Here is a 13,980-nt window from a genome sequence, read left to right as displayed (position 1 = left end):
ACCAGAGTCCAGGATTTAAAACTCGCTGCTCTGGAGTCACTTTTTGGTTCATGTTTGATTAAATCTGGTGAGTTTTACCGTCCAGAAACCAACCAATATTATATTATACTAATATAACAGAGAAAATCTATTTTAAAAAAACAGCAAATAGCTGTTTTTTGTTTGTTTAAAATCAGTAAAAAAAAAAAAAATAAACACGATTTTCTTTTAAATAACAGCACATGTCTGTAAAATATACGATTTTTTTGTTCATTCAGATGTAGTTTTTTTTAAAAGCAGAATTTTTACGCACAAACTTTGAAAAAGAAACTAATTACTACTGATTACTAACTACAGTTTCTACTCAGGTAACATGTAAATTAATACTTTTTTCCTGTAATTTCACAAAATAAAATAAAAACAGTGAATGGTTGTTAAATAACTAGTGGCAAATAGTTTTTGCTGATTTAAATACAATAAAACATGATGTACGTTTAAGGTTAAACACATTACAGTTTGTAAAAATACAGAATTGTAATGTGGACATTAATAACTCTTGACTATTGGGTTTTGTTTTTTTTTTTTTACAGTTAACATGTAAATTAATCAATTTTAAAATCAAAATACATCAAAATATGTAAAAGAAAATAAATAAATAAATGTTAAATATGTTCATAATATTTCTTTTAAATAACGGCAAATATTTGTACACAAAAATATTTTTTGGGTTTTTTTCTGATAAAATCTCGTAATTTTATGACCAAACAAACTACAGTTTATAAAAATACAGAATATTGATGTGGACGTTGCTGACTATTGATTTTAACTTTTCACGACTGTTTTTTAGTTTGTTTATTCGTTGTTGTTATTTTGTTTTTTTATTTTGTATTTCTTTTTACAATTAACATATATATTGATAAATGTTCTATTTAAATACATAAAAATCTGTAAAATAAAAGGAAAAATATGGATGTTGTATAATTTTCAAACTATGGCAAATGTTCGTAACAATAATGCAGTTCTTTTTGGTGATTTAAATACAGTTAAAGTAGTGGAATTTTTTTTTTTAAAACATCAATATATAAATTAGAAAATACATAAAAATACATAAAAAATCTGTAAAATATGTTCATATTATTTCTTTCAAATTATGTCAAATATTAGTAAATAAATAAAAATATTTTTTCCTGATTTAAACACAGCAAATAATAATAATAATAATAATAATAATAATAATAATAATAATAATTCCGTAGCGTTGTGCCAGAACCTCGTCACCTCTACACCCACCATCCTCCTGATTTCTACCATCTCCTCCCCCTTCCTCCCCCCTGCTCTCCTCCCCCCTCCCTGTGGTCTCTGTGTGCTGAGGAGACGGAGGGGCTTTTATTTTGGCGAGCCTCTGTCCTCCTCTTCCTGCTGCTGTCGTGGGTCGGTCGGTCGCTCATCTGTCTGTGGGTTGTGGATGTTTCTCAGTGTCGTCCTCCTGCTCTTCCTCCTCTTCCTCCTCTTCCTCTTCCTCCTCCTCCTCCTCCTCCTCCTCTTCCTCCTCGTCCTCCTCCTCTTCCTCCTCCTCCTCCTCCTCTTCCTCCTGGATCCGTCCCAGAATCCTCCCTCCCATCGATTTGTCCTCCTTTCCCTCCGACATCCCAGCCGGCCTCCCTTTCCTTCCCTCTTTTCCCTCCTTCCAGCTCCCCTCTTTTGTCCTCATGAATATTTCAGCGCCGCCGGCCGAGCCAGCCCTCGCTCCGATACGAGCCGCTTAGCTGTGGTCCGGTTCCGGTCCGAGCTAAACAACCGCCCAATAAACAGGCCTTTAAGGAGTCCTGAGCGATTCCCGGAGGCCCCGCCGCTCCCACCTCGCGCTGCCATTAAACCTGGGTATCAATCAGAGGAGCGCCGGGCTATTAATAAAATATGGATCACACCACCAGTGGACGGGCCGGGCCTGGGGAGCTACCCTACTTTCATTAAAAGGACTGTTTGGTTCTCCGCTGACGACAGAATGCGGCCCGGGAGGTATTTTTAGCGCTCGAGCCGCATCCCGCCTGAAAAATAAGAACTCCTGCCTCGGTTTCTTTTTTTTCCCCCATTAGTGCCTTTAATGAATGAGGGTTTTTTAAGGAATTCTTTATTTAGAAGCTGCAGAATCGAGCTAAAGATAGATTATTTTTTTTGTCTTTTCTCCTCCTTTGGTTTTATAAATAGATTCTGGGCCGATCTGGGGCAACACTCCCGGAAAATAAGCAGTTAAGTGACAGATTGTGGCCCGTCGGAAATAGACAGTCGGAAAAAAATGACCCCCTTTTTTTTTTCCTCCAACGTCCTACTGCGGCGCCGTAAAGGACACGGCGACGTGTTTACTGGGTCAGCGCTGCAGAATCTCCGCTGTTGAGTCCCGAAGACGGTTTCCGCGTAAAAGACGAGTAAAGTCTGCGTTTGAGTCGACGAGGACGTTGAAATGTGAATAAAACGAGGTCACGTGTGTTTAAAATGGAACCAGGAGCAGCGTCTGAAGTACATTTTTTGATTTTTAGATCAGTTTAAACGTACATTTCTGATGTTGACTCGACTGTTTTTTGTCAAAAAAGCCAGTTTGAGTTTTTTTGCATTTATTTTACATTACATGATTTATAGTTTTAGTCGGTTTTACTGGGTTCATGTGTAAATTATGTTTGTTAATATTTTCCTACATATTTTCCGTAATTTAGCAAAACAGGAAAAACTACGTTAAAAAAAGCATTTTATAGAATAATGAACTCTTTTTCAATCTTAAAAATATATATTTTTGGGGGAGTAAATATTGGCAAATATCTGTTAAATAACAAGAATATTTTTAGTTAATTTAAACACAGGTTAAAAAATTGCAATTACTACTTGTAAAAATAATATATGTATTTTTTTTTCAAACAGTTAACATGTAAATTAATACGACTAATTAATTTCCTTTAATAATTACGTTAATATTTTTTTAGTTTATTATTTCACTTTCTGTAATTTACCGAAACAGTAAAAAAATGTAAAAAATTGTAAAATAAAATTAAGTTAATAAACACGTTTCTGTAAAGCAACAATAGTATTTGGTGATTTTAAATACAGTTTAAATTAAAAAAGAAAAAAAGAAACAGTAATTTCAAGGTTAAACATTGTGGAGAAAAAAAAAGAAAATTAAAATGTAAAAAATTGCTTATGTTGTTTGTTGTTTTGTTTTAATACTCATCATGTAAATTAATGCGTTTCATTTAACAAAAAGCCAAAATCTGTTAAATATTAGCACCTTTTTCATGCTTAATAAACATTTCTGTCAAATAACGTCAAATAGATGGAAAACAACACTATATTCTGCTGATTTAAATACAATCAAACCGACATTATTTACAGTTTTGGCCTCCTTTAGAATTAAACATGTCAATTTCCACCTTTTTTACAATTATTTTCTGTAATTTACCGTCACAGGAGGTCCAGTAGCATCATTATAGTACCATCACTCTGCTGTGTGTGTCCTCACCGGGAAAAGCCTCTGAGTGGAATCTGTGTCACGGTTGTTTAAAAAAAAACCTTAAAGAGCGTCCGATCCGTCACTGTGAGCCGGTTCTATCAGAACCAGGTGATGGAGGTGGACCACATCCATCCTCTCCTCCCTCCTCCATCCATTCCATCCGATGACCCGACTGTTCATCCTCTGCAGCCGAACCCGAACCCTGAGTGTGTGTGTGTGTGTGTGTGTGTGTGTGTGTCTGTGTCTGTGTGTGTGTGTGTGCTGGGTTCAGGCCCGGCTGCGCTAACATTGTGTTAGCATGTTATTAGCCCGGAGTGCTGCTCCTCGCCGACCGGCCACCCAGACGCGACGCCGCATCGACATTAAATAAAATAAAACAAAATAAAAAAACACGAGAATGAAGCTCCCTGATTGGAGGAGCAGGAGAGCCAATCAGGAGCTGCGATGGTGGGACGTGGGGTCAGGGGGAGGGGTCGTGGTCCTGTTGTTGTTGTTGTTGTTGTTGTTGTTGTTGTTGTTTCCACAGCGAGCGGTGCCTGTGAGCTGTTCTCTGTACCAGCATCTGTTTCTGGAGTTTCATGTTTTTATTATTATTTTTTATTTTGATGACGAAGACGTGTCCAACCCTTTTGTCTTGTTTTTGTTCTTTCTCGTCTCCCTCCTCCTCCTCCTCCTCCTCTTCCTCCTCCCCTCCACTGTCCCTCCATCCCTCCCTTCCTTCCTTCCTTCCTCCCTTCCTTCCTTTCCTCCCTCCTTCCCTACAGGCTGTGCGTTTGTCACGTTTTCCACCAGAGCTATGGCACAGAATGCAATCAAAGCCATGCACCAGTCTCAGACCATGGAGGTACGGTACCCTCGACTCTTTCTGTCTTTTCAGATCGTTTTGTTTTTTCTTTTCTTTCTTTTTTTTTAAAAATCTCTGGTTCTGTTGATGTCGATAACATGTCTGTTGTTGTCACGTTGTCTCCAAAAGTCACCGTTTAGTGGTTGAACTGAGAAGAAATAGTAAAAATCTGATGCAAGAAAAACTAAAAACTAACTAAAATAAATATCTGTAAAATAAAAATATTGTTAGCAGATTTAAATATAGTCGGTTAAAATGTAAATTAGTGCTTTTTTCTTTAAATTTTTAATGTGTAATTTAACGATAAAGATGAAAATCAGTCAAATATCAGTTATAATTACAATAAAATAAGCACCTGTTTTTCACCGTTTTTAACATACATGTACGTTTTAATGTCAAAAAACAAAGTTTTGGATGAAAATTGTGCCGTTTTACACACATTATAAAATAAAAACGACTGTTTTTGATGTCGACTTTATAGTTTGACAGTCAGTGTGTACATTTATATATTTCTTTCCGATTTTTACGAGATATTTATAATTTAACAAAACGGGGAAAATGGGTAAAATACCCTTTTTACAGATATATATTTTTAACATTTAAACACTTCATAAACATTGTGTTTATGTGGATATATTCATATATATTTATGCATAATAATATGTTTTGCTGATTTGGAAAAAAAAAGTTGAATGGTGTAAAAGAACAAATAAATTTTTGTAAAATCACTGATTTTTAATGTGGCGTTATGAACAATATTGACCTGTTGTGTTTTTTTTTTTTTGGTTTGTTTTAAACATTTACCAAGTTAATATGTAAAATAAAAATTTTTTCTGTAGTTTTTTTTTTAATTTGTAATTTAACAAAACAGGAAAAAATTATGATAACAGTAGATTTTTTTTATTTTTTTTTAATTAATCAAAAACAAGTATTGTGCTTTTACTGTGCTGGAGGATCCGGGTTGTTTGGTTTCAGGTTCAGCTCACGTTCACGTTTAGTCATTTTCAAGCCGTGCTGCTTTTATTTTATCGATCCAGTGTGGTTTGTTTTGCTCTCAGGCGTTCTGATTCGTCTCCTTGTGCCAGAATCGGCCCAGAAGCCACTGGACATGTGTCACATGACTGTTGACGGCAGTCTGAGTCAGTCCTGGTCTCGTTTTCACAGAAAAGTTCAGTGACTTTGGTCAAATATTTCAATTTTGAGCTTCAATTTGGTTAATTTCCATCAACGGGACCGCACGTGTTGAGTTCAAGGACTGTTGGAAAGCTGAAAATCTCTCTGTTCAACAGCTTCTGATAAAAGGAGTCATTTTGCAGGTTTTTTAAAACACAGCATGTCTCACTTATGATGAATTTAAACCTACCTTTTATTGGGCCAAAAACTAAAGCACGACCTTTGACCCGGTTGGTAGGAGGCGTTTCAGAACCTCATCGGCCGCTCGGCGACCCCTTTCAGCTGAAAGGTCACCAGATTCCTATCATGTGACTGTCGGTCACTGCGGAGTCACTCGTGGATTCTTAGTTGCGCAGTTGCCTGCAAACTTCAGTGTTTTTGACAGAATCCGATCAGAACCAAAGGTTAATATTTGGCGTTACAGAACCTCATCGGCTGCACAGAGGCCCAAGCGGTGCCAAAATTAGCCCAAAAGTCGCTGAATTTTTGTTACGTGACTGTTGGTCACTGCTGACTCATTCATGGCTTCTTAATTGCACAGACGACTGCAGAATTTATTGTTTTTAACAGAATCTGGTTCAAACTAAACGTTGATTTTTGCAGATTTTTTTAATGAGACAATACAATATCAGGATTTTAAGCTTTTCTTGTACACGATGAGTTCAAGAACTGACTATTCTGTCAGATTTTACAGTTTCTGTTACATTATTTTAAAGCTGAAGATCTGATTCTCTGCTTTTACAGTTTCCTGCTTTGATAAATCATTTTGCAGATTTTTTTAGATGGGATGCTTTCTTTTATTCTCCCCTTTTTTTTTTTTACATCATAAATTTTCAACCTCTGGCACCGTCTCAGAACCGAGACCAAACAAAGCAGCAGCACCTCTTGACCCGGCAGCCACAGACTGGCAGGTGGCGCTACGGGACCCCGGCGGCGTCGTGACGGGGACCCGGACCGCGGCTCCTTTGTGCCGCCTCCGGTTCTGGGTCGCCCTCGTCGGCGCTGTCGGCCCGGCGTGACGGGAGCCGTGATTTGGGAGAGAATTACACGTTAGGAGACGAGCGGAGACAAAGCAGCGCTAATAACAGGCTGCGCTGGAGGAGAACCGGAACGCTCACCCCCATAGAACCCTCGTTAGAGCCGATAATCACGCCGCCCCGCCTCCTCCCCGTGTTCCCGCTCTTTTTATTTCCTGTCGTCTTGTCCGTCTGGCAGAAGCAGTGGAAGCATTAAGCCTGAATTATCCTCGCTGTGTGCCCGGTAGACACCGGCTCGCTGTTATCACGGAGAAGAAGAAATAAAAGCCCACGACCCGGTGATGTTTGAGTGGACAACAGCAGAACGGCTTCATTTCCATTTGAAAAGGAGCCGTCTGGCCTCAGGCGCCGCGAAACCGCCGCGTCCGTCCGTTAATGCTCCTCAGTTTGTGCAATTTAAAAGTAATTACTTCGGGTCCGAATGAGCGAATGAGGTCCTGGTGAACGGAGTCGGGTTGTTGTCGACCCATTTGTGGGTTTTTTTGTGCCGTCACGTCGCGTGGCCTCCGTGGTGTCCGCTCTGGTTCAGCAGCAGCTCTGATTTTTTTTCTTCTTCTTCTGTTTTTATTCCGGCGTGACGCTAAAGGGGCAGTTTGGCCTCATCCTGCCCTCAACTCGACACGACGGCGTGAACTCAGGAGCGTTCAGACGTTCAGACGTTTAGTGGAGCGTGAGAGGAAACGCAGCAGCTTCTGTTTAAACAGCGAAATAACACGTCTGTCGACAGCAGATCGGATTAGTTCGAGTTCTAACGTCAGTCGGTCCGAATAAAAGTCAAACGGACCCTGTAAAAAAAGAAGAAAATGAAATATGCTGTTAGAAAACGCCGGAAATCTGGAAGGAAGGAGGAAAAATAGCAGCAAAGATATGTAAATAATGATGTTTAAAAGCAGATTTGAATAAACTTCAGCTGTAATTTATAGTTAGACGTTATTATCTGTAAACATCTGAGTTCGAGTTAGACATTATTATCTGTAACTATCTGTGAGTTAAACCTATTTTTTGTTTATTCAACAAACAGGAAAAATCTGCCAAATAACAAACATTCATTTACATTTATATACATTTAATTTCTTTAATTTTTCAATATCTGTAAAATAATTTGTTTCCTAATTTAAATAAAATAAAACATAGTGTCATCTGGTCAAAATTTTAGGAGAACAAATTAGCACAAACAGATTTTTAAAGGTTGTTTTTCCTGTAATTTTTTGTGTTTATTTTTTGTAATTTAACAAAGGAGGTAAAAATCTGTAAAATGACAGAATTGGTCACAAAAATACAATTAAAAAAAAAAAAAGTTTTAATGTGAATTTTTTACAGCTTATTTGTTGTAAAACTGAATTCTTTACGTCCTCCATCCGTCTGGAGGCTTCACTTCATGACGCTGTTGAATTGTGTTATTATAAAAAGAGCTGTAATTTGTTATTATAATGATAATTAATGTTATTTCTCTGCTCTGGTCAACAAGACAAACAGACCGAAGCAGAAACACGAGCTCTGAAACGAGCTTAAAGCTGAAGAACGGCTGACAAACGAGACCTAAACGGGTTTTAAACTGGGATCCGTGAGGCTAAAGTCGGACCGAACCGCCGCCGGCTTTCTGCAGCGACTAAAAACGCTTTGTGTGGATTCTCTGGAGCGACGATGACGCCGTTCAGGAACAGAAATCGTCTTTTTTTAAGCTAAAAACCAACTTCAGTCGTTTCACTTCCTCTGATCTGGAGGCCAGAGGTCACAGATGGAGTCTAGAATCGATCAAAACGACCAAATATGATTTTATTTATCAGCTTTCTGCCTTTTATTAACGTGGATGTGAACATTTTTGAATTAATTTGCAGCAAACCAAACACACAGAGTCCTATCTCCTCTCAGACGTTCTCTTTTAAGACGCCGTAATTATTTAACGGCGGCGATAAAGATTCAAACAGAATTATCAGCGTTCAGACCCGTCGAGGCGACTTTGTGGAGGAAGCAGCAGGTGGTCCAGTAATTATTTCCAGAGTGTTTGTCTGACGTATCGGATCATCGGATTAGAACCGGATCCACTTCGCTCTGATGTGGTCTTTAACAAATTACATTAGTAAACAGACAAAACACTAAACAATCCNTTTGTCATGAAACTGTGCATTCGTGTGGATTTGAAGCTCAGAGTCGAGCTCGTCGTCGTCGCTCCACAGGGAGGCGAACTCGGCCGCTCGGGGAACCTGCACCGACTCGTCTCCATCCACTCGGCTGCTCTGCAAAGTCCCGGCTCTTCCCCTCGTCGCCTCGTTTCAATCAAAACCTCTTTTCTTTTTCTTTCTTTTGTTATCCTCCTGTGGCAGGTCGCCTCTTGTTTTCCGACGGATTTGCCCCGAGTCAGGCTTTGATTGTGTGATAGATTACCGAGTCGCTGCAACTTTCATCGGGAGGAGGTTTTTTTTTCTCTTTTCCGTGTCGTGTTTGCGCGCCGGATGCCCGACGTTCACCTCCGCGTCCACCTCCACGTCCACCTCCACGTCCACCTCGACCTCCACTCCTCGTTCATCTGGGCGGCTCGGAGGACTTTGGACAATTAGATCCGGCGCTCGCGATTGTCCAAATCTGTAAAATCTCCCGTCCTGCCCTCTCACTCGCACATTAACGCTGCAGCACACTGGCATCGAGTCTCTCTTCTCGGCGTGAGATGATGAAATAGTTGGAGAAGTCAGGAAATCTGTTTCTGGTGAAAGCGCTCTGGACTCAGAGATAACTGAGCCCTTGTGGGGGAACAGCGGCGGCAGCAGAAAGCCCGACGGCTTTAGAGCCGACTTCCCTCCACAGCGACTCGCGTCGCCGAGTCTCAGCGCTACGTGTGAATATCGAGGCTGCTTTTAATTGAGAAAAGATCCGCGGTTGGTTGGAGTTTGTTGATTTGTGCAGGTCTGGGCGGCGGATGGACTTTTGTGAGTCCTTCTGGGTGTATTTATGTCCGAGTCCAACAAAAACCTGTCAAACCTGGAAAAGATCTGTTCAAAAAATATGTTAAAAACTCTGCAGGGCTGCAACGTTAAACAACAAGCATGAAAACTGTGAAAATACCAGCAAATATCTACAAAATAATTATATTTTTAGCTGATTTAAATACAGTAAAGCAGCGTGATTGAATGTTAAAGAGCCGATTGTTATAAATAAATTTTAAAAACGTTTTTTAAAAATCCAGATTATATTTAATGCAGACATTATGTCAGTTTGGAGCTTTTTTAATTTATTTTTTTTACAGTCAACATGTAAATTTCTGTATTTTTTATTTATTTTTTTTTAAATTTTCTGCTGTTTTACTCGATATGATCTCTAAACCAAACGGGCAAAATAGGCTCTGAAAAATATTTTCATCTGATTAAAATGCAGTAAATGCTATAAATTTAAGGTCACACGTTGGAAGAGAACTTTTTTTCAGTTTTTCTCTTGTTTTTTTTAAGGTTAACTGTTTTTGCTAAATATTATCTGTCTTGTTCACTTTAAACTGTGTTTTTACTGTTTAACTCCTTAAATCACTTTTATATTACAGTTATTATAAGAGTGTGAACAAACTAAATTCTAACCATATTTTGTCTTTTTCTCGTTCCTGTCGTCTCTTCTCTCCTTTTCCTTCTCTTCCGTCTCTTCTCTGCTCTTTTAAACCTCATTCCTTTTCTCACCGTCATCNCAAATAATCAATCAGTAGTAAACTATTCACTACTTTGATCATCAGTTCATTATTTCGAGACGTTCTGAGAATGTTCCAACATAATTAATTAACAAAAAGTGTAAAACGACACAATTCAAACATCAAAACAAAACTTTCTAGTTTCTAATTGAGCTGCTACAATTAATTACCTGATCAGTGAGTTGTCAACGATTAGATTAATTAACAACGCTTTCATCAGTTTAACTGTGCAGCTGCATTGATTTAATGCATTTTGATTTAATAAGATAAAATTTTTAAAAAACACAAGAAAAGTAGTTTAATTTGTAATAAAAGTGAAGATGTGCTGCAGATTTATTTCTCATGTAAATACATAAAACTAGGTTATTAAACATCATTTTGTAAACATTGCATGCTGGGAAATATGCAAATGAATTTGCAGATATTTTTGATTTTGACATGAAATTCTACTTTTGTATTGATTTAATGTTATTAATCAGTTAAAGATGAGAAATCTGCCGTGATGTCAGAGCCACATAAATACACAAAACAGGTTTTAATCATCCAAGTTTCTTCAAATTAGAACAAATAAACGCTGGTGAAGAACCTTTTAAAGCATGCTGGGAAATATGCAAATCACTCATCAGCTTTGTGACTTCGACCTTTAACTGTACTTTCAGATTGATTTGATATTAATCAAGTTAATCAAGTAAACTAATCAATAGATGAATTTTCATTTAAAATAAAACTTCCGTCAATAACGTTTACTTTATGCAGAGTCAGTGCATGCTGGGAAATATGCAAATTAGCCTGCAGATATTTAAATCTGACATTAAAATAGACGTTTGTATTATTTAATGCATATAAATTTAATTAAGTTTTTAATCAGTGAATTAAATTGTTTATTGAAAATAAAGAGGAGCTGAAGCCAAACTCATAAAAAATCATCGACTTTCTTTTATGCAGTCGATTCAGACGCATTGCATGCTGGGAAATATGCAAATTAGCCACTAGATTTGTTTTTTGACATTAAACTGTACATTTGTGTTGATTTAAAGAAAAATATTGATGAAGTTCTAATGAAAGTAACGATGAGCTGCAGCTGTAGTCGTTTTAAACACTTTNAATATAATAGAATATAATAGAATATAATAGAATATATCTAATAGTCGTTTTCTGACAGACATGTGATTTGTGATGTAATTCTTTAACAGGAGAAGAACAGAATGAGTTTATTAACAGTTTAAATCCTGAACTGAAGTCTTTGAGATTTGCTAATTGCTAATAATTGATCAGATTCAATTAGCAGTACGATGATAAAACCAAGACGGAAAACAGCTGAGAAAATCTGTTTTGTTTTTTCTATAACTGACACTGTTATAATATGTCTAATAGTCGTTTTTCTGACAGACGTTGTGATTTGTGATGTAATCCTTTAACAGGAGAAGAACAGAATGAGTTTATTAACAGTTTAAATCCTGAACTGAAGTCGTTGAGATTTGATAATTGCTAATAATTGATCAGCTTCAATTAGCAGCACGATGATAAAACCAAGACGGAAATCAGTTGAGGAAAATCTGCTTTGTTTTGTTTTTTATTGCAATGCACTGAAATATTAAACCGACACTGTAAAATAAATAAATAAATAAATAATCATTTAAATTAATATAAAATATTTTTATGTCAAAAAATAATATTATTAATACAAAAATTAACAATAACAGCAAATACATGTAAAATAATTACATTTTTAGTTGGTTTTTAATTCAGTAAAACGTGTCATTTTGCAGGAATTATTATCAGACATCTAATATTTAAAAACACAGACAAAATCTGTAAAACTTGTAAAATAATAGTTAATTATAATAGTAATAATTTTGCATTTTCCTTTCCTTTATGTGCTTAATTTTGCTTTCAAGTCATGACAAATTTCTGTAAAATAATATATATATTTATTTATATATTTTTTTAAAACCTGATTTACGGTAAAAACAGTAAAATTTTACAGTGAAAAACTGCAAACAAATAGACATTTATTTTAGTATATATAAATATACAAATATAGATTTTAATGTGATCTGTTTTTGTTTTGTTTTCTACCTCTTAAGACCCAAATTTTTATTTTATAAAAAAATATGTATATAAAGAAAAGAAACATGTATTTTAAAAATTTAAAAAGATATATGTTAAAAAATCTAGAAAAATAAATTTTTAAAAAATAGAAAAATAGTACAATAATAAAATAATTATATATATATAACAATAACTACAGTGGTAATATAACCCAAAATGTTAAGGCATGTGAACACCAGGTCTCAGGAGGTTCAGGTTATATTTTGTCTGTGCATTCACTCTGTGTAATCTTTGATCCATCAAAACAGGAAAAATCTGTAAATTACCATTAAAATTTCCGTTAAAACATTTATTTTTTTTACAGTTTAGAAACAGTGTAAAACGATGTACAGTGCTCCGGGTCATGTGTGGGACGGTTCCAGGTACGTGGAGCGTAGAATCACTTTTTTCGCGCATGGAAGGATGTTTTTGGAACAACAAGGCGAGACGAACACGCCGAACGAACTCCGACACAAACTCCTACGAGCCGCCGCGTCCCCATTAGCGGCGGAAGCTAACGCGGGCTGACATTTAAAGGCTACGCCAGCGGTAAATAAATGAGACGGAGAAGGTTCACGGCACATAAACTCTCTTGAAAGCTGTGAGAGATTGATTTTCAAGGTAAGCGGACCGCGGCTTAAAAGTTCAGCCGGCGTGCGAGTGTTTTTCGGGGAGGGGGAAGTAGATGGGAAGCGATGTGTGATGCTCCCTTCACGGCTGTCTCGGAGAGTTTGGCTTCGGGGAGTCGGGTTTATTAGCCGACTCCAGTCTGGAACTTCTGGCTCCGACCAAAGTTGGAACTTTTATCTTTTGCGTGCTGAAATGAGGTCAGGCCGAAGCTTCGAGCGGCTGCAGAGGTGCTTTTATCCGCACGCCGCAATTACACAATAATGACGAGCTCGGACGCTGTAATTATGCCAGGTGCTTGTTGCCATGGCGACGGGGTGATGTCGTGTCGCCTGAACCCACCTGTCCGTCAGAAATCGGTGTCGTGTCAGGACAGCTCAGGAAGTCGCTGCGTTAGTTTCTGAGTTCAAAGCCCTTAAAGAAGGTGGTTGTGTCAATTTTTGCGCCTTTTTCTTGGCGCCAGTCTGTGGATCAGTGTCTAAAGAACCAGAACCTGAGAACTAATGGAGCCGAGACATTTTGGAGGCTCATCGATGTATACGTCTGGTCTCCAATGGTGCAATCGAAGCTAAAATATAAGAGAAAAAAAGTCAGAATTGTGAGATAAATGTCAAAAGTCATGATAGAGGATCTAAATTTGGACCAAAGTGTGAATTAAAATGAACACAAACACAGAAAACAACCACAAAGAGACTGAAAATGACCATAAAGACGCACAAAATGATCACAAAGAGGTCTACAGTAACCACAAAGAGACAAAACACAACCAATGAAAGGAAGACGCAACTAAACAAATTCAAAAAGTCCCCAAAGAGACAAAAAGTGACCACAATGACATACAAAACAAACACAATGACACATAAAATGACCATCGATAGACAAAGAGACGAAAAACAGCCAATAAAAGGCAGAAGAGAAATTCAGAATATCACTATAGAGACACAAAACAACCACAATGAGACACAAAACGACCATATAGACACACAAACTCATCACAAAGAGGCCTAAAACACCCACAAATGGATAGTAAACAACCTCAAAGACTCACAAAACAATAAATAAA

The 13,980-nt window shown here is 37.4% G+C and overlaps 1 protein-coding gene across 1 annotated transcript in view; it reads left to right on the top strand.

The window, feature by feature from the left end:
* Positions 1-13,980, top strand: part of LOC103370671 (CUGBP Elav-like family member 2) — a 124,368-nt gene that overhangs the window by 77,387 nt on the left and 33,001 nt on the right. Inside the window, exon 6 of the mRNA XM_008299800.1 lies at positions 4,243-4,322. Coding sequence (XP_008298022.1) covers positions 4,243-4,322 — 80 coding nt within the window. The remainder of the gene's footprint in view (positions 1-4,242; positions 4,323-13,980) is intronic.

This window comes from Stegastes partitus, unplaced genomic scaffold, assembly GCF_000690725.1.
Source record: "Stegastes partitus isolate 25-593 unplaced genomic scaffold, Stegastes_partitus-1.0.2 Scaffold1464, whole genome shotgun sequence".
Taxonomy (NCBI): Eukaryota; Metazoa; Chordata; class Actinopteri; family Pomacentridae; genus Stegastes; species Stegastes partitus.
Note: the sequence above shows the minus strand (reverse complement) of the source record. Positions and strands in the feature narration are given on the sequence as shown.